Source organism: Mauremys reevesii, linkage group 8, assembly GCF_016161935.1.
Source record: "Mauremys reevesii isolate NIE-2019 linkage group 8, ASM1616193v1, whole genome shotgun sequence".
Taxonomy (NCBI): domain Eukaryota; kingdom Metazoa; phylum Chordata; order Testudines; family Geoemydidae; genus Mauremys; species Mauremys reevesii.
The window spans coordinates 19,871,313-19,897,857 of NC_052630.1; the positions used below are offsets into that span (position 1 = coordinate 19,871,313).

Below are 26,545 nucleotides of genomic sequence, written 5' to 3' on the forward strand. Positions count from 1 at the left end.
ATCCTTTGAAGTGCTGCTCCAGGATTTGCGGGGGTGGGGGGGTTGGTGAGTTTATAAAATAAATGGGTGGCAGGGAATATTAAGAAAAATCACAATTTAAATTCTCCATAATTACCACCATAAAAACAACTTACCTGCATGCTGTACAGACACCTTTAAACTGCAGCAGTGTTCAGTAAAGCTAATATTAGGTCAGCTACAGTTGAATGTATTCTGATGCAAATAATGTCACTGTGATGGGAGGTAATGCCAGGTAATTAAAATCTGCAAAGCACTGTTTGCACAGCCATTTGGAACAATCCCTTGAGCCTGGCTCAATAGACTTTAGCTAGCAGGGCTTGCACAAGTGGTCTAAAAGTAGGTATACAGTACAGACAGCACTTTGAAATGGCCACTTGTGCTGGATCTTGTGCCCTGAAACCTAAGGGAGGGATGGGTATCAGCGCCACAGCTGGAGCTTCAACTTCAATGTGCTGTCTACACTATTTTTAGAGTACTAGCATGAGCCCCACTATCAGGGGCGGCTCTAGGCATTTTGCCACAGCAGGCAGGCGCCTGCGGGAGGTCCGCCGAAGCCACGGGACCAGCGAACCCTCCACAGGCATGCAGCTGAAGGCAACCTGCCTGCCGCCCTCGTGGCGCTGGCAGAGCACCCCCTGTGGCTTGCTGCCCCAAGCACGCGCTTAGCGTGCTGGGGCCTGGAGCCACCCCTGCCCACTACCCCAACTGTGTCAACCTGGCTTAGAAGGCTTGCTCCAGACTGCGGTGTAGACATACCCTAAGAAATCCTCAAATGAAAAGCACTATAGAAGCATGCCTTTGTTTTGCCCTACCTTGATGAGGCCACTTGTAAACTGATAGGTTGTAGTACTCAGATTTATAAAAACAGCTTCTATAATACTCTCAATTTTCTTTTTAGCAGTATAATGAGTTCATACACAGGATTGTCACTTCTGGCAACCTGAGTTCAAAACCAGATTTGAGGTCAACTGCAAGCTGGCAGAGCCTGATCCTTTCTCAGTATTTTGAACTGTCACACAAGTATAGATATTAATAAACAATACGAAGGTTAAAGGGAATGTGGTGACTTAAACAAGACAATTATCATTGTCTACATCAGGGGTTGGCAACCTTTCAGAAGTGATGTGCCAAGTCTTCATTTATTCATTATAATTTAAGGTTTTGCGTGCCAGTAATATATTTTAACGTTTTTAAAGTCACTTTCTATAACTCTAATAGATAACTAAACTATTGTTGTATGTAAAGTAAATAAGGTTTTTAAAATGTTTAAGAAGCTTCGTTTAAAATTAAATTAAAATGCAGAGCCCCGCCAGACTGGTGGCCAAGACCTGGGCAGTGTAAGTGCCACTGAAAATCAGCTTGCGTGCTGTCTTTGGCACGCGTGCTGTAGGTTGCCTACCCCTGGTCTACATCATTCGATTTTATAAACACCTCTTCCCTTCATCCTGACAAACTGTCTGGCTTAATTAATACAGTAGTTCAATCAATCATTATAACCCTGTATTGCAAAGGATTTAAAGAAAGAGAAAGTGCTTTCATACAGCAAGATACATATTGAAAAGGGCCAGTCATGGAAGGTTCTGAGCATAACCTGCATTGTGCTGAGCAAACACTACTTCCACTAAAGTCAGCTGGAGTTGAGGAGACTGAGCACCTCCAAGATTGATCCCTACCTATTTTTTATGCCCTGGTTGTGAGTCAGTGTCAATTAAAATTCAAGGAGGCAGCCTACTGTTTCAACTTTCCACCCACGTCAGAATGCTTACAATGATTTCACTATACACAGCTCATTAAAATAAACAAAACATTTACAAATGAAAAACCCCATCAAACTTGGTCTTGCAAAGCTAGTGGAATGAGAGGCAAATGGAAGTGAAGTTTTATGTGATTACATCCTAAAAGACAATGTTCTTTTAATGTAAATGCTGCTAAGTCAAGCACTCAAAAGTTAGGAAATGCTAGAATTAAAATTGCCTGTGCAACCCTGATTTGGCACCTTTATGCATATGCATTGTGAGAACCTTTAATTATATGACTGCATGCTACTTTTTCCACAGGGCCCTGCCTCATTCAGTGAACCTTTGTATCCAAAGCTTTTAAAAAAATAAATCAGTATGAGGCAGATATCCAGCAAGGAAAATTTTAACCTGAACCATCTTTTTATGGCAAAGTTATAACCAATCCGAAAAGCGGGTCTTAGTTATAATGAACAGCATTGGGGAACCTTAAGTATAGATGTCAGTATCTTAACAGCCTATAATAAATATTCAGTGATCTTACTTAGTCCAGCTGGTACTCTATTAAACCCTGGTTTGCAAAACATCTGCAAACAGACATGCACAAACCTCTTCTGAGTATTTGTTTCCACCACTTCCAAACACTAGCACCACAAGAGAGCCCTGTGTCCCATTTTCTTCAGCACTCCATGTACATTTGAGGAAACACCATAAAGCTGTGGACTTTTCACGGATCTGGGAATTGAAACCCTGGTTGCTCCAGGGCCTTAAGCAAAACTCTCTGGGCCCCCATTTCTTCAACTGTGTGATAGGGATAATGATAATGCAGGTTTCAGGGGGCCTATGAGGATTATTTAGTTACTGCGGAGATTAACATCTTAAAAAGTGCTAAATATTTATTTCTGGGGATGTCCCTCCAAGAAACGCTCAAATCAGTATTTTGATGGAGGTACATGTAAAAGCAACGTGAGGGGAATGGAAAAGGAGCATCTATTAATGTAACAGCTTTGTGGAAACTTCTGCTTGAATTTTAGGGTATGCTTGTTAGATATCAGACTAGTGGGGTTCCACTGACTGTTTTCTTGCCATGATGGCTTGGCTGAGTTTTGTTTTCATCATTGTGTAAAATATCATTAACAGTTAACTCATTTTAACTGGTGTCTCCTAGTGTATGGAAACAAAACAGAATAAAGGGGTGGGGAGGAGAGAGAGAGAGACTGCTACTGTAAAAGCCAAGTGGCTGCTACAAGTCACCTTCTCTTTTGAGAGAGATGAACAGCAAACTCCTTTATTAAACATATTCTGACATCTGGTTTCATGTTGCCAAAATATGGGTCAGCTACAGCAAGGGAATGGGGATGCCCAGAACATACAGCAGCATTGGTTTGGCAAAGCTTGAGAGGATGTGGATCCATTGCCTAGAGACAGGTCTGAGCTGTGATGTCAAGATCTGGACATTCCCTTTTTCCAAATTCATCTGGCGTTTGAAAGGCTGTTGGGGTTCTCTCTCTACCAAAAACTGAATTCACTAGCACAGTTATGAAACAGCTCTTTGACTGGGTTATTTCAGTGGATTGTTTTGGAAAGAAAGCAGGTAAGCTGAAACCTATTTGAAAACCAACACAGCCCAATTGGCTGTCCTATCGCCAAGGACCTCCATTTTTAAAGTGTGAGACAAAGATGCGCTGTGCAAGATGCTAAAATCATATCCTTTTAATTCTTTAATCCAACAGGCTCTCAGCAAAAATTCACCAAACGCAAGAGGAAAAATGAGAACATGTTTGCTTTAAGCTTTGGTTGGGAACACTGAATTAGAGGAAATTCCTCAGCGGAACTGATCATACTAGAAAAGTCCCATGTTCCCTCTGCAAAGCAACCTCCACCACCAAGTGGGTAAAAACACACAAACACACACACTGAAATGAAGACAAATGTACTGTTTTCAACTTGATTTCTATAAATGGAAAAAATGTATAAAATCCATCCATACATTAACAGATACAGGAAGTTACAAGATCCAATTCACACCTAAAATAATAGCAATCAGTCCATTAAAAAATCATGGGAAATTCCACCGCTGTCATTTTGCAGAAGTTACTACAGGGCAGGTACCAAAAGATTTTTTTCAATACGATTAAAAATTATTGGCTATCTTCCCTACTTCTAAAGCAATGAGACAATTTCAACAGACACATACTGGGCAGATTGAAATGTTTCTGGCTCTTGCATCAATGTGGAATATTCAAGATGCATATAATTACAATGCTGTATTTGGACACACTTGGGGTTTATTGTTTTATGATTTGCAGCAACCCGGGAACAATCAAAACGTGTGTCCCCTCAAGTCACACAATTCACAAATTGTGCAAGGACTGAAGGGATGTTTAGGGGCCTATGGAGAACATATGGTGGGTCAGTCCAGTTCCCAGTGGACTGACTGATGTTCACATCACATACAAATTGTATCTGGCAGAAAATCTCCTCTCATACTCCCATTTGTTGGAGGTCTCAGATAGGTCAAGAATTAAATGAAGGGCCTGGAAGCTGAGCTACCCTTTCATGCTTAGGGTTTAGGAATACTGGCAGGAGCCAGTCTGTGCGGAAAGCTTGCCCCATTACTGCCTGTGCAGTCTCTGTGACTAGACAGAGGACTTCAGTAACTGCCAGTCTAGGGCTGATAAAAGATGCCTGGTTCAGTTTATTTTTTAAAAAGTGCTGGGAATGCAGGCACCTCAAAATCCCAAAGGACAGGCTTATTGTGTTTTACAGGTGTGCATCACATACACAGACAACACAAGGCATCAAGCTGTGTATATCCACCCAAGACGGCACAGCATTTCTGTGAACAAGTAGTATGGGTGATCCTTTCCAAATAAATCAAATCAAATTGCAGACTCCAAACTAGGTGGTCTGTGTTTAAAAAAGGCAGGAGAAACGGATACAAAGCTAGTGTTGCAATGACAACTATTCTCCTTCAAAACAAAAGGCCACATATAATAGTGTTACTCAATTTGGCCATCTGTAAACACAAGACTGGATATTCAGTTATTGAGAAGAAATGAAAATATTTTTACATCCAAAAAGAGTACAAGAGAGGCTGTCCCCTTCCCCAGTTACAGGCAGTTTACCAAGGAGAAGGTGGTTGGGGAAAGGTTTCATCATAATTGCTCATTTCATCTAGAGAGGGTCATAACTACAGAGGAGCTTTTCAATAAAAAACAAAACATCTTGAAGTCATTTTTGCCTCTCTCTCTTTGGGATTACTGTGAGAACTAAACACTTTCCATTCTTAATCAATGAACACATCACTCTTCTTGGCACTGTGGGTAGAATTTCTTCCTAATACATAATTTTGCCTTATAAAATACATGATTGTCTAGTCATGCAATTCCAATAGCATGAAAGAGCTGCAAGAGAATTCACATATCTTTGCAACCCCTACACAAGAGACCCTCCTGACACTAAAGCGTTACTCTATAGGATCCTGGAGAGTTAATTCATAAATGCAATTTCTACATTAGAAACCTTTTGGGGGGTTTTGTGGGGAGGGAGATGATGACTCAGAGCTTTGCAATGTAGACAGATTTTTGATTTGTTGAATCACCGAATAACTTGACTAAAGAATAATGTATCAATTCAATCAAATAGAAGAAACAGAAACAGGTGTGTGTGGGGAGTTCTCATTCTTTACTCCTGCCCCGGGAGCCTTGGATAACGGTTTCATCGCTACTGCATTTTCCCTAATTGGATCTTCTTCCAGGCTTCAGAGGCTGTGAAAATGCATGAGTCAAGGATCCCAGCTACAGTAAACGTTCCTCCAATAATGGCGCAAATCTGAAATTTACAAGAAGAGAGTGTTTAGGGATTTGTTGACGAGACAGACCTTCACTCAGCTTGAAACCCAGGGAAAAGGTAAGTGCTTACAGTTATTGTACTTGATGGAGTCAACGGGTTATTTTGAGGGGAATCAATGCTGGGGAGATGGTTACATGTCAAGGCATGGGAACTACCAGTCCTGTTGAAGGGGAAAGGAACTTCTTCACAATACTATTAGCCCATTCTCTCTGCCAGCCCTACTCAAGGATGAAGTCACCATGTTAAACACAATGTCACTCATTTGGTGAGTATTTACAAGAGTCCCCTCTTTATCCCCAGTATCACAAATATAATTGGATTTTCCTCTGGAGTGTACCTTGATCCCACTTTGTCTGAATCCCCTACTGCTGTTATCTACTTGAGTAAGTACCCAGCCCCTTCATACTCCAGGTCCACGTATAAGACCATTTAAAATAGCTTCAATCTGGTACATTTTAAGCCAGTAGCTACCCAAAGGAATACTCCAAGGATTCACCACAGTGCTGACATCAGGACACCTCAGTCATTGCTTTTGAAATGTGCACCTACTATGTAGGGGAGCTCCAAAGCAGGCCCTCACTGTTCCCCAGCCCACCTCAGAGTGTTAATATACTAGCACAAGGAAGAAAAGAATTTAAGGCAAAGGAATCTGACCCATCAGCTTCTATCATATGTTCCAATAAAAAGTACAGCACATCTCAAATGTCTAATGAAGCGCCCTTGTCTCATCTTTGTCCCTTCCCATACTCTGCCACTATTCCAGAGACAAATATCTGAGCAGCCTCCCAAGACAGTGGCAGAAACTCTATCACTTAGCACACGTTAAATATGTCTGGACAGAACACTAAAAAATGTGCCACAGGGAACAATGCTGCATTGGCCCCCAAGTAATGGGAAAGACTTGTCACATCATAAATCCAGCTCTAACTTTTAGGATTCTGTAGTATGAATGTCTCTTTCCCTGGATGTATGCAGTGTTGCTGTAGCCATGTTAGTCCCAGGATATTAAAGAGATAAGGTGGGTGAGGTAATATCTTTTATTGGACCAATTTCTGCTGGTGAGCGAGACAAGCTTTTGAACTTACACAGAATAGTTCTGTGTAGCTCAAAAGCTTATCTCGCTCACCAACAGAAGTTGGTCCAATTAAGTTACTACCTCATCCACCTGGTCTTCCTCTGGATCATCATCTACGCAGAGTAGCCCTCTGGAATCTCACTACTCTCCCTTCCTGCTGACTCACTGGCCTAGTGGTGAGTCTGTCCCTCCACACTCTCACCTCACTTTGATGATTCTGTCCCTCCGTAGTCTTATTGATGGTACAATATCCTTTCCTAATGCAACTCTTATTGACTGAAACAGCCTCTCTCTGCTTCATAGACTCAGCTAATTTCAAATCTCAGCAGAAAACATTTCTTCTCTCTTATGGCTCTTAAATCCCCCACCCACCGACTACTAGCTTTAGCATGATGGCTTTTAACTAGGCTTGGCAGGACTTGATTTAAATGATTAGTTGACAGTAAAAGTCGATTTCACTTGACACTCTAAAATATCCATCGGTAACAATCAGCAAATGCAGCCTCCCTCGCGCCTTGTGTCTGCAAAGATCCAGCGTTACCGGCCCTGCGGCCATGCATGGAGCCCCCTACCGCCAAGCTGTCATGGCCCCACTCACTCATACACTGGCTGGGAGCGTGGGGGGCTATCCCCAGGGAGGAGCCATTCAACAGCAGGATGGCCTCCCGTGGCCAGGGACTCATCCTCCTCCTTGCAGTCATCTGCTTTGCCCTGCCAGGACTGTGACAGTTCCCCCACCTTGTGCTTGCACGGATCCAGAATCACCAGCCCTGCTGTCATGGCCCCCTGCAGTCCCGCTATCAATGCCCCACCATGGTTGCACAAGGAGCCTCCTGCAGCACTGCTGTGAAACTGATTGATTTAAAATCAGTGTTCAATCAGAAAAAGGTTAAAAATAAAAATCTGTATCAGCCACTGAACTTACAAAAAAAATAAAAATCAAATTCTGGCAAGCCGACTTTCAATTTAGTCACCACACAACATCTGTCCACTGCAGCTTTCTATCATCCATAGCGGTCTGCCTTCCCTTCTTTATTGTAGAGCATTTTGCAATGCAGGGCGAACGTGTGTTGTTCAGCTCGTAAAGGAAGGAGACTAATAAGAGGTAGAGCTGGCAGCGACACAATAGTTAAGGCTACCTAACACTTTCCATTGTAAGAGCCCATTTTCAGTTGTTTATGACTTTGCCAAACTAACTGTTCAGGCTGAAGTTTTCCATGCTGAGTGTCTAACTCAGACTGAATTATTTAATTAATTAAATCAACACAAAAAGAAAGAAAAACAAGCTTAGGGGAAAATGTTTTTCCAGTGTTAAACTCACAACTATTTCACTGAGAAGCTCTAGCACCTTCACGCTTTGGAGCAAGGACTAGAAATTTCACAGGAGAGTTGCTTCGGAAGTCAGAGGTATTTTTTGGTGTCCCTATGAAAATGTACCCAATTTGTCTGAATTCTAAGCTTTGGAAAATCACCAATTGTACTTTCTCACTAGAAGTTTGCTAAGAGCTTGACAGCAAAAATCTCTGAACATTCCATCCCCACAGAGCTCTGTAGCAATCCTGCTGCGAATACTCCACCCCGCCCAGACCTCTCAGCATTCTCTGGCCTGGGGCTGAGCAGGACTTTCTTTGCAACTGCTTCTCACAGCTGTTGGGGGGCACTATGATGCCCAGCACCAGAACTGAGACCATGGCCACTGCCTTTCCTGTGCTCTCAGTGCTCCCACTGCTGGTGCCCAGGCAGCATGGAGAAGAAGGAAACCTGACTCGGGGAGGGCAGAGGATTAAAGTGAGGGCAGAAACAGAGAAGGAATGTGACAGAAGGAAACAATTTGCGGAGGGCTGGGGACATGCTAGGGCAGGGGTCGGCAACCTTTCAGAAGTGGTCTGTCGAGTCTTCATTTATTCACTCTAATTTAAGGTTTTGCGTGCCAGTAATACATTTTAAGGTTTTTAGAAGGTCTCTTTCTCTAAGTCTATAATATATAACGAAACTATTGTTGTATGTAAAGTAAATAAGTTTTTTAAAATGTTTAAGAAGCTTCATTTAAAATTAAATTAAAATGGAGAGCCCCCCGGACTGGTGGCCAGGACCCGGGCAGTGTGAGTGCCACTGAAAATCAACTCGCGTGCTGCCTTTGGCACGCATGCCATAGGTTGCCTACCCCTGTGCTAGGGGACAGAATCAGAAGACTCTGTAATTACTAGAGCATATTCTTCTCCAGAACCTGGGATTCCAGAGTCCCAATATTCCTCTGTTGCCAAATACCTGTAAAACCACTAATACAGTGTGTCTCATCACATTCTAGTAGCTGGTCCACACAGCAATAGCAGGCCATAATCATCTCTCTCTTAATTAGCTTAAAGGGCAGATGTCTGTACTGTGGAACTAGTGGTTCCAATTGTGCCAATGGCCCATGATGGCATAGAGATCAATATGGTTCCACTTTTTTTTCCCAGATTACTTTTTGAAAAATTTGGGAAATTACATGAAAAACCCTATGTTAAAAGAACACTTACATTTAATAGTCACATGCTCAAAAATTAGGAAACAACAGCATTAAGGTTGCTTACACAACCCTAATTCCCGCCCTGCCCACTCTATCTGCCTATATATGAACTTTGATACAGTCTTTAATTACATGATCACATACTATTTTTCACAAGACCTCTGCCTCATTCAGGCACAGGATGGATGGTGTTCCAGGAATGAATCAGGGCTGTCTAGTTAATGAGACTGTTGGCCCCGCCTGCTTCATTTGTTACAGAAGTTGCAAAGTGTGTGGTGAATGAGGCAAGGGACTACAAGAAAAAATAAGTAGCGGGTTTTATGGTTAAGGAAGTCAAACGCCACCTTGGAGAAATAGATTCTTATCCCTGCCTCTTCCAGAAGTTCCTATGTGATGCTAGGCAAGCCACAACCAAAACTTTTCACAGGGGGCCACTAGCTGTGTGTTCCTCATTTTCTGAGTGCCCACCTTGAATCACTTAGGGCCTGATTTGTGGAAGTGCTGGGTGCTCACGGCTGTGGCTAAAAATTAATAGGTGGTGTTTTGTGAACATCTAAAATGTTAAGTACTCTGAAAAGTCAGGCCCTACGTGTGTTAGTGAGGGCATCCAAAATTAGTAGACAACAAGTTTGGCCTTCATCTCTCTTTTATATCAATGTATCTCCTTTATACTGCTTCAGCTCCCCATCTGTAAAATGGGGTTGATACAAACCTGGCTACAGAGGGATGCTGTGAGGATAAAATAAATATTTGTGAAGCATTCAATACTGTAATGATGAGCACCATAGAAAAGCACATGAGGAAATTAATAATTCTGTATTCAGTGCTAGGTTTAAACTGTATGCAGTAAATAAACAATGGGTCAGACCTGAATGATGGGGATAAAAAGAAATATTGAATAGATATCCCATCCATCCTGGGCAACGAATGAGGCAGTAAAAATACTAAGCGATCATGTAATGAAAGACTGTATAACAACACATACACACAAGGGGCCCAAATTAAAGTTGCTAAGGTTTCCAACTTATGTGTGCTTGCCTTTGCAACTTTAATATTCTTTTAATGTAGTCTTTTTGTATGTCATTCAGAGTGCAGCCTGGGGTGGCTCATTGAACGATAGTGACTCTTGGAGCTGGTGAAAGGTGAACAAACTGCAATGCTTCATTTGCTCAGGAAGAGGGAGGATCCTAGAGATGGATGGGAAAACAGAATAAGATTATTTAAAGCTTCAGAGCAAAGGGTCAGCAGCTATAGGGAAGTTAGCTGTGCAATTTCCCTGGGAGGGAGCCAACCCCGATTTGGGCCTATTGCACCATATCCGATTTGCCACAGAACAAATCCCACTGGTACGCCACACAGATGAGCAGCAGTGGCTGAGTTAGGCAGGGAGTTTGTTACAGTAATAAACAGCTCTAATCATAGACTAATGATGAGAGAGGGCAGTGGGGAAGAAATCACTCATTTATATACATATTTATAACCAATGATATTTGTGTCCTATGAGCTCAGTGAAACAGCGAGATGCCTCAATGACGGTGGGGCCGGGTGATGTGTTTCTTGCAGCACAGCTGGCATTCTGGCAGATGAAAGCCTCGGAAACCAGAGCACCTGTCAGAGACTTAATTCATATTTTTGGGGAGCGAGTACACTCTTCGCACTCTGCCCCCGTTCCTTGCCACCCCTCTGAATGTGACGCATGGTGACTTCTCAGGGAAAGTGATAGCTGAGGTGGTGGGCTATTTCAGTCCACAGGGCATCAGCTGACAGGAGATTTTACACCACAAAAAATGCTTTTAGAGTTTGCATCAGATGGTAGGAAAATCTGACTTTAGTGCCGCCACACAAGGGGGAGGGGGGAAGCCACAGAAAAATACATATTAATCTGCACAGCTCTGTGCCGCTGAGTGCTTATGACTCACACACACCTGGCATTTGATTGGACTCTGCCTCCCAGCACACACACAGCTTTTGAGTTTTCTGTGACCAACAAAAGAGGTGACACACAAGGTCTCTCTCTGGGTCAATACAGAAGTGATGCTATGTAATTTATTTGTCAGACAGTCCATCAGTGAGGTTCTAATATGTGCTCAGAGTCCCATTCTATGGTGGGATTCACGGGAAGCAGGCACCACACTGTTATTTATTTGTGTAGTGCCATGGCAGCAAAGGAGATTTATAGATAGAATGATCAGTAGCTGCCTTAAGGAGATATTTATGCCTACCCCACCAAGGGGGAAGACAAATAAAGGAAGGGGAGTAAGGAAGGAGGGAGACAACACAATGATAACATGGGCACCACATTAGAGTTTTAACAGATATGATTAAGGGACTACCGGGCAGTTGTTGGTAACAGAAGGCTGCATGGGTATAATGAGGGGAAGATGAAAGAAGGGCAATGGCAACATGGCTCTCTCTTCCCAAAGTGAAATACCATACTGAGGATCTTCAGGGTTTCTTCATGATCACATTTTAAGGGGCCATTGTAATCATGTAGTCTGAGCTCCCTCCATAAAACAGGCAATATATTTGCATCCAGTAATCCTTGCACTGAGCTCAATAACTTGTTGTTGAGCTAGTGCATATGTATTTAAATCAAAACTGAGTGTTTTTCTAAGAGAGCTCATGTGATGGGGAGTCCACCACGCTCCTCAGTAAGCCGTCTTGATGCTTAATTGCTTTCACTGCTAAAAATTTGCACCATATTTCCAGTTTGAACTTTTCTAGCTTTGACTTCCACACACTGGGTTTATTTGCAGCGCTGCATGCAGGTGTGTGTGAGGTGCACCGCTGCTGTGGCTGCAGCGCTGCAGCGGCAAAGCGCCCAGCGCAGCCCCAGCCAGGAGCTGGCGCTCCCCAGCTGTGTCCGTTATTCCCAGGGAGCTGGAGAGGGAGGACAGCTGGGAGTTTTCTCCCAGCGCTGGGGCTTTGACTACACTTAGCGCTTCAAAGCGCTGCCGCGGGAGCGCTGCCGCGGCAACGCTTTGAAATGCAAGTGTAGCCAAAGCCTGGATCTTCTTATGCCTTTGCCTGCTAAAATGAAGAGCCCTCTAATACTAGGCATCTTTTCCTAATCTTCCCTTGGGATTGCTCCTTTGTAACTCTCTCTGTTTACTCCTCCCACAGAGCTAACCCTGTGTACTAAAAGGCTGCTCTCTGGCTAACCACCTAGGGGAGTTCACAACTGATAAAGTGTGAAATGTTGCACACACATACACCTTTATCCACCAATGACTTGTCTACACTGCGAAATGTCACTGCGTTAACCAACACATTAACTATCATGATGTTAAAGACTCTTTAGACAAGGATTGTCAAGTTTAACATTGTGTCAGCTGTTTGTGACTAACCGTAGGGTTCACACCCAGTTGACACGATGGTAATCATGGTAGCCCTGGTCTTCACTTAGTGCTAAGGTGTGTTTTTTTTTGTTGTTTTTTTTGGTTCATGGAATTTTATTGTCAAATAAGGCCAAGAAACAGTCTCATTACACATGAAATACTAGCAATGAGGCTATTAGGAATACATTACATGCTATTGTAGGCTTAGCAGTACATTTTAGTGCATGAAGTTGTGCTTAACATTATATTTGTTAAAATGGGATACTTAAAGCATTTTCTAGCACAATGCTTTTTGCCATGTATAGATTAGGCCTCTTGCCTGTCACAGAATGAAGTTCTTAATGTCTCTGGAAACAAAAGGTGCGGCCACAAACTAACAAGTGTTACACTAGACATCATTACAGTTTGGATGGCAGTACTGAAGGCCAGGGCCAGCTTTAGGCCGATTTGCCCGATTCCCTGGAATCTGGCCCCGCACTGGCGCCTAAGAGAGCCCTGCGCTGGCGCCTTTCTAATTTTTACTCACCCGGCAGCGCTCCGGGGGGTCTTCAGCGGCATTTCGGCGGTGGGCCCTTCACTCGCTCCGGGTCTTAGGCAGTGGGTCCTTGAGTGCCACCGAAGACCTGGAGCAAGCGAAGGACCCGCTGCCGAAGTGCCGCCGAAGACCCAGAGCGCTGCCGGGTGAGTACAAATCGGGCCCCGCACTTGCTAAAGCCGGCCCTGCTGAAAGCCATAACATATGGTACAGTGCTGTGTGTTCTGATATAGCAATCTCAGCTGCTTTGGGATTTTAAAAAGAAATTCCATGCTAGTGCAAGATGTCAGACATCCTCTGTTTATCCACAGAACAAATATGGTAAGGACAACAGCAGCACAAGAGTCCACTGGAACTATATTGCATAGTTCTAACACTTCTTTCTGACCTGACCTCCCAGCACCTCCCTACACACAGCTGGTAGACCTTAGCACCCACCATTCAACATCTACATCATTCTCCCAACAGACGCCCATGCTTAGGGTTCCCACAGACTCAGAAACTAAAAATTCAGCTGCCTTTGTGGTAACAAACAGGTTTACATTTACGACTCTGCCAAAGCCTCTCACAGCTCAACAGGGTCTTTTCCCAGCTACACCTCCAAGAACTGCAGTGTTTTTGTGATGATTGCGTCAGCAGAGTCTAGTAAACAGGCTGCTCAATACGGAATGGCAGGTGCTCCCTCCATAGCCCCCTTCTGTGGTTTATAACCAAGCATCTGCTGCATAGCAAGAGCCTAGGGGTTTCTGAAGCCTGCCCCACTCAACAATAACTCCAGCTGCCACAAGTATATAATCTTGTGTTGGATCAGAATGCTGTGGCTTCAGCACACCAGTGACGACAAGCCAGTCTCTGGGGCAATCATGATGCAAAAGGCCAGGCTGGTAATACTACTAGGAAGAGCTAGAATGATGGGAATGACAACAGATCAGAGTGTGTCATTGAGATAGGACAAGAAAGCTGAGGACCAAGGCATCTTAATCCCCAGCAACCCTGCTCTCTCTGATCCTTTCACAAAGCTTCCCCACACCTGCATCAAGAAACCTAAGAAGCCAGCACACGCACACACAGGGGATCAAACCAAAGCTTAGAGTTCTCTGCCTAGATAAACATAAAGGGGACATGACCTGGAACTGCATCCTGGCCAGAGGGTCCCATTGATATAGCAAAGAGCTGCATGGTAGGTAAATGCAAAAGGTCTGACACACAAGTTACATCAGTCACCCTCAAGTGAGGGAACTAAAGCTGCTATGGATGTACTGTTACCCGCAGGTCTCAACATAACAAATATTAACACACAACAGCCCAAATGCAGCCATCTAAACCCAGGAGGCTAATTTGGTGGTAGTCAGGGAAGGAAAGAGAAATGTCTGGAACATTCTCCTCACCAGCTACTTACACAATTTTGAAGCACAGTGTTTTATTTAAAACACAGATGCTACAGCTGTTCCCAACCATGAGATGACCTCTTAGCAACAAGCAAATAGACATGACAGTGAACGGCAGTGCAGAGAACTGAAGTATGGACTGGTCCCAGGTTCCAAACCATGTTACCTACCTCCCCGAAAAAGAAAAGACCATGGGACCATAATTTGGGAGGGAGAAGGACAGCAAGAAGCATTTGCAACCATGTTAATAAGCCCTAATGTTTTAACCTATTGAACACACTTTGAGACCAGGCAGACATGCTAATTAAAGAAGGGCCCAAACCTTGAAGTTCTGGATCTCAACTCTTCTGCCTCAGAGTTTGGGGGTGTTTTGATCCATCTCTAAAGCTGACTGAATTTTTATTGAGAACTCCAAAAACCAAACCTCCAAGGGACAGAGAACAGCACAACTGATAAAGCACCATTTATGTTTACAATTCAAATATTCAAACCCCAGTTCCAAAGTACAGGTCTTGGGTGCCACCAAAGTCAGGTTATTTCAGTCAGTTTATCATAGACACATGGAGCTTATATGTCCCGGCCTGTAATGCTACACATTTTTCTGAGTAGCCAAGGAACACAGCACGATGGGTCCTATAGTCTGTACATGCTAGGTCCCATTATTTGAGAGGAGGTCTGCTGCAATCTGCTCTTATTGTGTATCAGTTAGGTTTTGCCCCCATGTTCCTGGCATATTGCCAGTGTACCTCCCTTCCCCCCCAAGCCAATGGGCAAACAGCATGGGTACCGCTGGTGCAGGATATTTGTCTTTTATGCCAAAGCGGTTAAATCAAACCATCAAAGGTTGGTTCTCTCTTATCGGATGCTCCACTTTTTCCTCCAATTTCGATACATGTGAGCTGGCTAAGGCAAAGGCGGAGCTCAGCTTTACTCTCAGCTCATGTCACAGTGCTCTGAAGCAGGAACTCAGTTGCCAGATTGGGCAAGGAAGGCACGGGAAGAGCAGGAGAGGGCAAGAAGGAAGAGTCACAGGCTTAAAGTAACTCACCGATGTGATAAACCTGTACAAAGGTTGCCGCCTCTCTGTATATTTCACTGTGATGGGGCTCAGATCATAGCGAAACCAGATAGCGGGGATAATGCGGCCAGTGTGACTGTAGGCAACATACTCCTGGAAAAGAGAGTGGGAAAGAGAAGAAGGCAGAAAGCATGAGCAATTTTATTTCAAAAGAAGTTGATCTCAGAACTGACTCCCTTCCCACTGGACTGCTCCTCATTCCTATCGGGAAATTTGCAACATACTATCAGGAGATAGTAATTACCCATAATGATTACACTAAGAAGAGTAACTTGTTCATTTCTGAATGACTATAAATCAACAATACTGACTGCTTGGTGATGTGGCGTAGAACAAAAAATGCCACTCAGTATGACCCTAATCCAAAGCCCACTGAAGTCAATGAAAAAAAGACAGTTTTGGATCAGCCCCAAGTGGATACATGGATTTTCCAAGTGGTTGTAGATAGAGTTCTAGCACTATTAAAATTAAAAACTGCAGCTAACCCACTAACCCTTTTGTAAGTTAAGCAATACAAAAGGAATTTGACTTACACCAGCTTGTCGGCCTGCCCCATGCATTCAGAACAATAAAGCATTTCCTATGTCTAAGGCCCCATCCACGCTGGGATAAAAACAGTTTTTAATGCTTTTTGTCAGCCCAGTGCAAACAGGACAGAGCTGTGTTTAAACCATGTTAAGAAACTTGCTCTAGGCAAGGAGGGGAACTAATGTAGCAGAGAGTTTGCAAACACCATTTTAAATCTGTTCAGCAGAGAGACTCTTAGCTCCACTGTGGTCAGAAGCCTTTAATCCACTTCCTATAGAGCAGGTACGTGTGAAGTATCAGCCAAAGGGAAGCTCTCCAGATCATCCACCGTTATGGAGAAATCAGCACCGTGAAAGGGATTTCTAAAACTTGCTCTGAAAATACACCTTAGTTCTATCAGGTCTTACCAAGAAAATATTTAGTTGTTTTGCTGTATAATATTTTAACTCTGCCCTCAACACGAAGATAAATACCAGCCATTGATATGAGCAGACAGACAAACAAGTCGAGGAGGAGGAGAGTCGGCTTTGAGATACAGCAAACCTCTGAGAAATGCCTGAGCATGCCCTGCACATTCCGGCCCTTATTTCAGCAGATACCCCTTCCCTATCCCTGTGACAAGTGTGCCACTTTTGACTGATAGACCCAACTCTTCAGGAGGTAGGGACAACAACAACCCTAGAGGGGTAGATGAAGCACTAACAAAGGTACAACAACAACAGGATGATCTCTTCTCAGCAAAGGGAGAGGGAACCAACTGAAGCAGCACAATCGTGCTTCATCAACCCCACTGGGATTTTTCCTCCCTTTTGAAGTCTCTTCCAGAGTCGGTGGACTGAGCTTCAATGGACAGAATAGGAGGGGACCCATACCAGCATATTTTAAGGGCTCCTAGCAGAACTAATTGGTTGATGCCAGAACTGTAGTGGTGGCTTTGGGTGGAAAGGAAACAGAAGATCTAGGAGATAACATGGGAGAAGAGACAGACAGTCCACACACATCACCATCATGGTAGAGAACCACCTCATGCTAGGGCATCTATGCCAGACCATTCCAAAGACTTCCTTCCGATTCCTGGTTCCCTCTTATCAGCATGGGAGTTTAGAGCAGAGGCAGTAATCAGAGACCTTTTTAAAATGCACAGAAAATGCAGACACAGCTCCATTTGCTTGCACTCTGGTTATGAAGAGAACAGTTTTGACAGAACTGACCTCATTTTTTCCTTCCTTACTCTCCGCCCTCAGAAACACACTCCTGATGATTCAGTCTTGGCTGAGGGCCCCAGTTGCAATCCTGCTCACTGAAGTATCAAGATCAGCAGCTCAGGCTGTATGTTTTCCCAATTAATTTCAGAACTTGTGTTGCAAGACAGTCTTATCAAAAGAGTGGTTGTAACATTAAACAGAAAGAATACATTCTATCCAGGGAGAGAAAGCTATCCAAACCCTCAGGACACTCTGTACAGCACAACCAGAAAGCACAGGAGACTATTGCTAGTCTTGGCACAGCTCAGGAGAGCATAATAAATGAGTGGATATTTTAGCAGAATGGCAGCCTCAGAACCCTCAAGCAGAACAGACACAATAAATCCACATGCGAAAGGTCTGAAGGGAAGTAAGAGCCACTCGATTCTCCACTGGGCCAATGCAATCAAGAGCTATCCTGCACAGACATCCACAGACACGAAGAGCAACAACCCTGCCCAATTTCGAGCGACTAGCAAAGGGCAGTACTCCCATAAACAATTAATTACATTTGTTCTCTGTGTTAAAATAATTGTTAATTTTTAGAGTCTTAAGGCTCTTTAAGGGGAAAATAATTAGCCCCCAACCAATTCAGTCATGGGAATGGCCTGCCAGGTACCCACACTATAAAAAAAAGAGAGTACCAGGCAATAAATCTCTCTGAAACCCCTTTAGCAAGAGAATTAGGATCTAGAATTACTTCAGGCTATGAAGGTTTTTGTACAATATATCGGGACTTGAGTCAGTTTAAGCTCACATAGGAGAGAGTCAGCTGCAAGGCAACAATTCTTCAGAGAAAGAATAATTAGCACCAGGCGCTGAGAAAAATTCTCATGCTACTATAATGTAGCTGCTGCTAAGTATAGAAGAGATGACTGCAAGAGTCCTCGTTCTAAAGCAATTCAGTTCCTCACTCTTCCAGTAGAGGCTACTGCATGCCTACCAAACACAAATGCTTTATACCAGAGCGCAATACCAATAGCATGGATTGAGTTTTAAGTAAAGAGCTTCCTATGAACTCATTGGGTTTTTCTTCCCCAATGGCAAGCCTACGTAACAGTCACCTCCAGCCTTACCTTGTTTGCTACAGTATACTGGTATGAGTACCGCTGTTTGCCGCTCATATCTTCATACACGGTGGGGACTATCTTCAATATATAATCGTGAGATGCAAGGGCTATGAGTCAGAAAGGGAAAGGATAGATTAGCCAGTGAAAAAGCCCATGCCCCCAGAAGGAGGGTGGGAGCTCATGACAGCTATTAGTAAAGGATAGGGGTGCTTTTGGTGGTAATGGTGGTAGCGGGTGGGGGTTAGAAGAGCAGTATACAGATGCAAATACCATAAGCCCCCTGCTCAGACTTGCTACAATCCATGTGATACCCAGCTAATCCCTCTTGTAGCAGGTGATCATAATTAAGCTGCAGAGAATGCCAGCGATAACAAAATCCAGGGTGCAAGAGGGAGGTAGCAAAGGACCCTGTGGACTAGGCCTTCCCTAGGGCCAGGGGTGGGAATCGAAATCCCATTCACTGATGCCTGGGTCCCTTTGGTTGCTTATCTGGCCCCCTAATCAGTGTTGCATTAATATCCTGGTTTTCATTTTGCTTTTGCCCACTATCAGTGGGCTGGCTAAGCCCTGGAAGTACTGACAATACATACGGTTTGAGCTGAGCTTGTCTGCTCCCCCCAGGGCATTGAATGCTCCATGAATGTTCTGGACCTGGTGAGCAAGAAGACACATACAGTGGTTATATTCTATACGTGGTGCTTTGGGCTTTTGCTTCCCCACCTTTGAAGGTTCCAGTTTGACTCAGTCTTCCCAAATGCAAAGCCTCAACCCAATGAGAAAAAGGCACAAATTATTCTCCGTGGCCATTACCACAAGGCTTGGCTCCAATTGGTGAGGTTGTAAGATCAACCTCCAAAGATCTAACATTAATGTCCACACTGAACTGCTTCAGCCAAGGGAGCACTCCCCAATTGGAAGTGCCTGGTGGGGAAACACAAGTCAGTCTGAAGCTTTGAGGTGGGTCTCCATGGCAAACTATGACATCATTGCACACCAGTCCGCGTTGGTGGGTGGTGTCATCAACCCATAATTAGGATCAATCTCCCAGCTGGAGAATAAAAGCTTGCACTAGCAAGCTCTCATCATTCTAGTACATGCAAATACAATGTAGAGACTATAGCCTGCTGGGAGTCACACTTTAAAGATTCAAATTCAGGGCAGAACTTGGAGCTGCCTGCTTTCTACTCAGACAGCATCCCTAGAATAAACAACACACACTAACTTGGAAGAAGGGAAGGAGACATGCCAGCTAGGCCATCCATTCCTTAGCAGTTAGTTCCAGGCACGCAAGTGTTAGGCATTCCCAACCCCTCACCACAGATCAATTGGATTCCCCCATTACTCCCCACTCCTCTAAGGTAGAGGCTAACGGAATTAGTTGAAAACAATAAGGACCAACATCCACCAATAGAATGATTGATTTGGGAAATTTCTGGAATGGTTAAAGCTATACAGAAGTCCTGCAACTGTAGTCAAAGGGTTGCAATGCAATACATGCCACATTAAGATATATAGAAGGAGAAGAGATATCCACTAGCCGGGAAATTACAGACATAAGCAGTTTTGTTTGGAGGAAGAGTTGTGTCCTCCTAGCTTTCACTGCATTAACAAGTTACTGCACCAATTTGCATTGCCCACCGTCCTTCCAACAGCTGTAAGCATTTGACTGCATAGGACACATCCACCTGGTCCTACGGCATGTTTCCCTGATCACTATTCCACAGCAAGATGGTTTGGGAAAGAAATAAGCTAACAAGGTCCCTTATCAATATCCTAGGAAAGAAAATTCTAGCAAGACAAATTCCTTGTTTTTCATCAAATTGAACTGATGGAACAGGTAACATGCAGGTGACAAATATAACTGGAAGCACAAATGGGTTTTCTATAATGCCTTCCAGACTGCTGGTATCTCAAAAGATTTACACAGTGCTGAGTTGGATAGTAGCAGTGTAGTAACTAGGCAGGCAGACAGCATTCTGTGCTACTGTTCACACATCCTTGGACATCAGTTCATCTAGAGAGGGGGATATTTGACTTGGCAACAGGGTTAAGCCCAGCTCTTCTTGATACATGCAATAGGAGTCAAACTTCTACTAGGATAGCCCTTTGAGACAGGCAGAAGGGGTGTTAAGGTCTCATCTGAAAGATGGCACCTGTTATGACACAGCAGCTCTTCCAACCACTCCTTCAGCATCAACTTCCAGTACAAGTCCTGGCAGGGAAAATGAAGCCTGAAGCCTCAGCTCAGAGGGTAGAGCACGTTAATAACTGAATAGTTAATCCTGGCAGAATCAAGTACTTTTTGAAGACAACTCAGAATACCTCCCTTCTCCAAAAGAAGCCACACACTGAAGTGACCCCACAAAGGAATTAACGGTCAAGCAGAAGTGTCCTCATATTATGGGATACTTTGGGGGAAGCTCAGAACAGGAGTCTGCCTAATAACAGTGATCTCTACATAATCTAAACATGGAGCACATGTGGGGGAGCATACATGCTTGATTTACATGAGCTGCTACCTGTACTACAAGCGACCAACCAGTGCAATCAAGCCCCACCACTGCAACATGCCAGCAGAATGCCTGGTGGTTTTCAATGTCATAATACCTTGAAGAGGTGGAAAAGCAAGACAGCTGGAAGTGTGATTAGCAGGCATAGGAGCATGGATGTGTGTATGGAATGCTGGTTTAGCTCAGCATATTTACAGGCAGCTGTGGTACTTCAAAACTAGTTCAGAAGGGATGAGCTCAGGTAAACATCTATTTCAGAGGATTGTCTGTGCATTACATAACCGTCCAACCCTTCCTGAGATACACACAAGACATCAGAGTTAAGCTTAAACTACCAGGGTAAGGGCAGGGCAAGATTTGTCACTCAATAATAGTTCTGACACATTATACATATAAAAGTTCTCCCAATGTCCTTGATCTTAGTGGTAGTGCTTCTGCTCCACTTAGTACTTTGGCCTGGTCTACACTAGGGAAATTTACAAAAAGTTTCCCCACCAATTCAGCTTGAGCCACTATTAAAACCAATAGGAAATGTAGTTTAGACAAGGTTCCAGCAGCCAGACCAGTCTTTAAACCACTATTTCAATTAGACTTGCTTTTCAGAAGGGTTAGCTAAAATATTAGTAAAAATGGGTTGCTAGATCCTTGGCTGAACTCTGGTGGTCATCTATTTTGATGACAGTTCAGCTGAAACAGTGCTAAAACTGGTGGGATACTTTTTGTAAGATTGCCTAGTGCAGACAAGCCTTAGGAGGCCATGCACAACAGCACACAGCCAAGGTACAACGGACTTTGGGAGCAAACGTTCAGTGTCTGGAAAACATTCCCCAAGTTTTTCCAATGTCAAAAACCCACAAGCTTTAGGTATAACGTCCTGCAAGGCGAGGGTTCAAGAGGGCATAGTTACAATGCAAAAAACCTGCCCTTTAAATTATTTCATTCTTCTCTGTAAACAAGAAGAGCGAGGATCCCAAACCTGCACAGTTTACTGAAAGCGATGTCTCATTTTTGTGCCACAAGTAGGGGGTGCCTGGAAGATTCCACCCCCATGACGCACATCCCAATTGGGCAGAAGCTAAGCCCAAGGATCCAAGCAATCATATTTACAGTGAGCGGCGTCTCATTTTGGTGGCTTACGTGGACAGAGCTTATTTTGTGGGCACAGCTTGGAGGAGTACCACCACCATTTCCCAGCCACCCTCCAATCTGGTGACTGGTGGCAGGAGATATCCCCATTTTGCAGACAGGGAAACCGAAGCACAAAGTTGTTAAATGGTTTACCCAAGGTCACAAAACATCTGTATGATACAGGTAAGTGACTAGACCCTGATCTACTGAACACCAGTCCCATGCTCTAACAACTAGAGCACGCTGTCATCCAGTGTACTGGAGAGAACACCCCACCCCATTTTGAGCTCTGCACTTCAAATGCAGGAACTACTGAGATGAAATGTAGAAAAGGTTAATGAAGCCTAACGTAGCACAGCCTCTGAGACTCCAATGAGCTTTTCACTATTGGAGAGAGGGGATAAATATTCTCCTAGACCGTCAGCAAAAAGAGGTGGGGAGATCCCTTGAGGGATCAACTGGGAAGTTTTTGCAATTGGAGTTTACGAAAAACCCACATTTCAGGGCATGACACAGTAAAGAACAACGGAATCAGGGAAGCCCTTCAACCCATTATTAGATCAGCAGATACCCTAAGATAGAGGCAGGTGAAACCAAAAATAAATATTGAACAAAGAAAGTTCGCCTATACCCAGACCACAATAAAATAATCCATACACACCCCCCTTCACGAAATCACTCTGGATATGTCTTTTGCTGTAGCTGGCAGTATGCGTCCCACAGTGCAGACGCACTAGCTCCGCTTCAGCTAAGATGCTAAAAAAACAGGGTGGCTGTGGTGATGGCTCAGGCTAGCCACCCAAGTACATACCCAGGAGGTCAGGTGAGCTTGTGCATGGTTGGCTAGCCTGAGCTGCTGTTTATGCTACTGTAGCTACACTGCTATTTTTAGCACACTAGCTCAAGCAGAACTAGTGCATCTATGTGCCTGCTCTGAGAACACCACTCTGGCTGCAGCGTAGACATACCCTCAGTAGCTCTCACCAGTGCTTGCTCAGTCTAGCTAGAAGCAGAGTAGTGAACATCTCCTCCCATGTCACATGCCCTTTAGCTCATGGTTTTGCTTACTGTGCCAGCAGCACGTGCGTGCACATGCATGAAGAGATAGAGGTGACTGAACAGCATGTGTTATTTAGAGGCATGAGATTTCTGAATCAACTTGTAATGGCACACACCAATAGCCAGCTACATCTGGGAGAGTGGCAGACTATATCATGTGCTAAATACTTCTATGCTGGGGGACACAACGTCTGCAATCCCTATTAGCACTTACCTCTTATAGTGAACCACCATGTCTACTAAAGTTAAGATTTATTTTTCAAAGTGCTTTACAGACATGAAACCAACTAATCAATATGCTAATATTTCAATGCTCCAACACAAGACATGTCCTAAAGGAAGCTGGAGCAGAAAGAAATACAGGATTACAAAGCAATGCTTCAGACTCATTAGCATTACAAAGATTTTGGAGTAAGCAGGCATCTGTGGAACAGGGAGCAGCGTAATGAAATGTCTGTGTTGAGGAACCAGAATTAGAGAGGCTCTGTTTAAGCCGTGTTGGGGGGTAAATCATGGAATAGGTGTGTGCACGCACCTTTGTATCCCTATGAACTCAGCTTTCTGGAAACAAGTTACAGAGGTGCAGGGCTGAGAGTTGTCTCCACTGAGGAGTCAGGAATTATGTAATAACATACAGCACACCAGGTGAAACCCTAGCCATAGGGCAAATGCACATATTCACCTTCTCCCCAGCTCTAGGCTGCAGCTTTGAACAACCGCTCAATTTGCCCACGAAAAGGGGGAAGTTGCTAGATGTCTCACTTTCTAATCTTTGATCTCCCTTAGAAGCATAGCAGAAGGAAGGGTGATATGGGGCTAGAATTTGTTGCAGTACCATATGTTCTCAACCACCACTCCTGTGGTATTGTAGTCCCTTGATGTACATGCCTAGTCTCCACAAAGCCACTAACTGAAGCTACAAGTGCAAAATGAATATTCAAAGCAACTTGCCAAGTGCTGTAGCAGGGAATCTGGAGTCAGGATTCCTAGGTTCTATTCCTAGTGGTGCCAGTGACATCACAACCTTTTTGTGCCTCCATTTCCCATCACCATCTGTACAGTAAGCATAGGGCTACTTATCCATCTTTTCAAAAGCACTGTGAGATCTATAGATGAAACACAGCCACAGAAGTTTAAAGTTCTCTATTGTGAATGAGAATACAGCTCCTTCCTGCCCTTCCCCACCACACTCAGCCCTTTTGTAAAATGCTCCAAAATGTAGTAAAAAGAAGACTGGTTCCTCTGCCCCTGTAGACAGCAAGGAGGGAGACTCACCTGTAACTTATCCCCAAATGAGAGTTTGTGGATGATGTGCGTCATGTCAGGATTCTGAGGCTGTGCAGTGGCACTGTGTGTTGACACGTGAAAGTTACCTGGAACCTGTAGTCAGCCAATCATTCAAAAAACAAAACAAACACATGACTATATTTTATTTCCCTAGGCATTACTAGGTATCACAACATCAAATAGGACCACAAGGATAAGATCATAGACCCGTCTACTCTGCAGCAACCAATACTTGATGAAATACAGAGAAAGTTTGAAAGCCCATAATGCATCTGGCCTGTGAGGTAATGCTGCACATAGAGGGGAGATCGGCTTACATCACAAAATACAAGACCCAAGTGCCCTCATATAACATTCCATAAGCTTGCCAGATGCTTTCAACAAAATCATACCCCAACATTTCCAGTTCCCAAGACCCAAGACACACCTTCCCTTTCCCCATCAAAATGAAGATTTACGATTGTCGAAAGTGAAAAATAATTGTCTAGAATTTTTCTCCCACATTCACACTTGTACATGAACCCATTATTGTTTAGCTGCCTGGAAAAGTCATGGGTACTAGTCTTATTGTAGTTTTGCTCATGTGCACTGTTCTGTTAAAAAGATTTAGAATAAAAGGGAGCAGATTTATTTATTTTTTAAATATAAGGAGTTAGAGGCTTCGTATACATACAAACTGGTCAGATTTTCAGCTTCCAGCCCCTTCAAGAACAGGCTTATTTTGTTAACTTAGGGAAAAAGACAGTTACCTTTTCTGTAACTGGTGTTCTTTGAGATGTGTTGCTCATGTCTATTCCATATTATGTGTGTTTGCTCGCCACATGCACCAGTGCCAGAAGTTTTTCCCTTAGCAGTATTTGTAGGGGACTGGCTCTGGCACCCTCTGGAATGGCGCCCGTATGGCACAGTATAAGGGGCGCCGCCAGCTCCTCCCACCCTCAGTTCCTTCTTGCCGGAAACTCTGACAGTGGGAAAGGAGGGTGGGTTGTGGAATGGACATGAGCAACACATCTCGAACACCAGTTACAGAAAAGGTAACTGTCTTTTCTTCGAGTGCTTGCTCATGTCCATTCCATATTAGGTGACTCCAAAGCAGTACCCCTGGAGATGGGTAGGAGTTCACAGACATGCAGATTGCAACACCACTCTGCTGAACAGGGCCGGCTCCAGGCACCAGCTAAAGCAGCAGGTGCTTGGGGCAGCCAATACCAAGGGGCGGCACTCCAGTCACTATCTGGGCAGCACGTCCGGGTCTTCGGCGGCAGGTCCCTCAGGCCCTCTTGGAGCGAAGGACCTGCTGCCGAATTGCCACCGAAGAGTGGAGTGGCGTTATCGCACTGCCGCAGCTTGCTCTTTTTTTTTTTTTTTTTTGGCCGCTTGGGGCACATTGCAGCTCTACAGATGTCCTGGATAGGGATGTACGCCAGGAAGGCCGCCAAAGACGCCTGCGCTCTCATTGAGTGGCATCTGACAATCAGCAGCAGCAGAACCCTCGCCAGGTTGTAACAGATGCCTCTTGGAAGAGAGTCGACAAACATGCTCCCCCTTGCCTGCTGATATAGAATATAGAGGCCATGTTGTCCTTCAGAACTCTCACCACCTTGCCCGACAGGTGAGGTAGGAAAACTCCGTATGCCAAGCGGACCACCCTGAGTTCTTTGACGTTTGTGTGTCATGTCATCTCCTCCAGGGACCACATACCCTGGGTCTGGAGGTTGCCGAGGTGCACGCCCCAGCTGAAGTCCGAGGCATCTGATACCAACTCAATGGTGTGATGGGAGGCGTCGAACAGAACCTCCTCTAGGACCGTCGTATGACTGGCCCACCATCGCAGTGAGGCAAGTACTGTTGGGGGAATGGTAACGACTTTGTCCAGGTGATCTCTGGACTGGGAATAGATCATGGCCAGCCATTGCTGCAGGGGCCACATCTGGAACCTGGCATGACGGACAACGTATGTGCAAGCTGCCATCTGACCCAGCAGGTGCAGACAAACCCTGGCCGTAGTCGAGGGAAATGCAGAGACCTCCACGATGAGGTACATCAACGTCTGGAACCTTTCTAGCAGCAGAAACACTCTGGCACGGGTAAAGTCGAGCACTCCTCCGATGAACTCTGTTCTTTGCACCGGAACGAACAGACTTTTTGTTGTTCACCAGTAGGCCCAGAGAGTGGCACGCAGCT

At 44.4% G+C, this 26,545-nt stretch overlaps 1 protein-coding gene across 2 annotated transcripts in view; it reads right to left on the bottom strand.

Moving 5' to 3' along the window:
* Positions 1–3,455: 3,455 nt before the first annotated feature.
* ERGIC1 (endoplasmic reticulum-golgi intermediate compartment 1) overlaps positions 3,456–26,545 on the bottom strand; it is a 95,520-nt gene continuing 72,430 nt past the window's right edge. For both annotated transcript variants that reach the window (XM_039484291.1, XM_039484292.1), the window contains exons 6-10: positions 24,350–24,454; positions 18,968–19,028; positions 18,384–18,484; positions 15,506–15,628; positions 3,456–5,591 (exon numbers count right to left, since the gene is read on the bottom strand). In XM_039484291.1, coding sequence (XP_039340225.1) covers positions 5,484–5,591; positions 15,506–15,628; positions 18,384–18,484; positions 18,968–19,028; positions 24,350–24,454 — 498 coding nt within the window. In that variant the 3' untranslated portion in view covers positions 3,456–5,483. The remainder of the gene's footprint in view (positions 5,592–15,505; positions 15,629–18,383; positions 18,485–18,967; positions 19,029–24,349; positions 24,455–26,545) is intronic.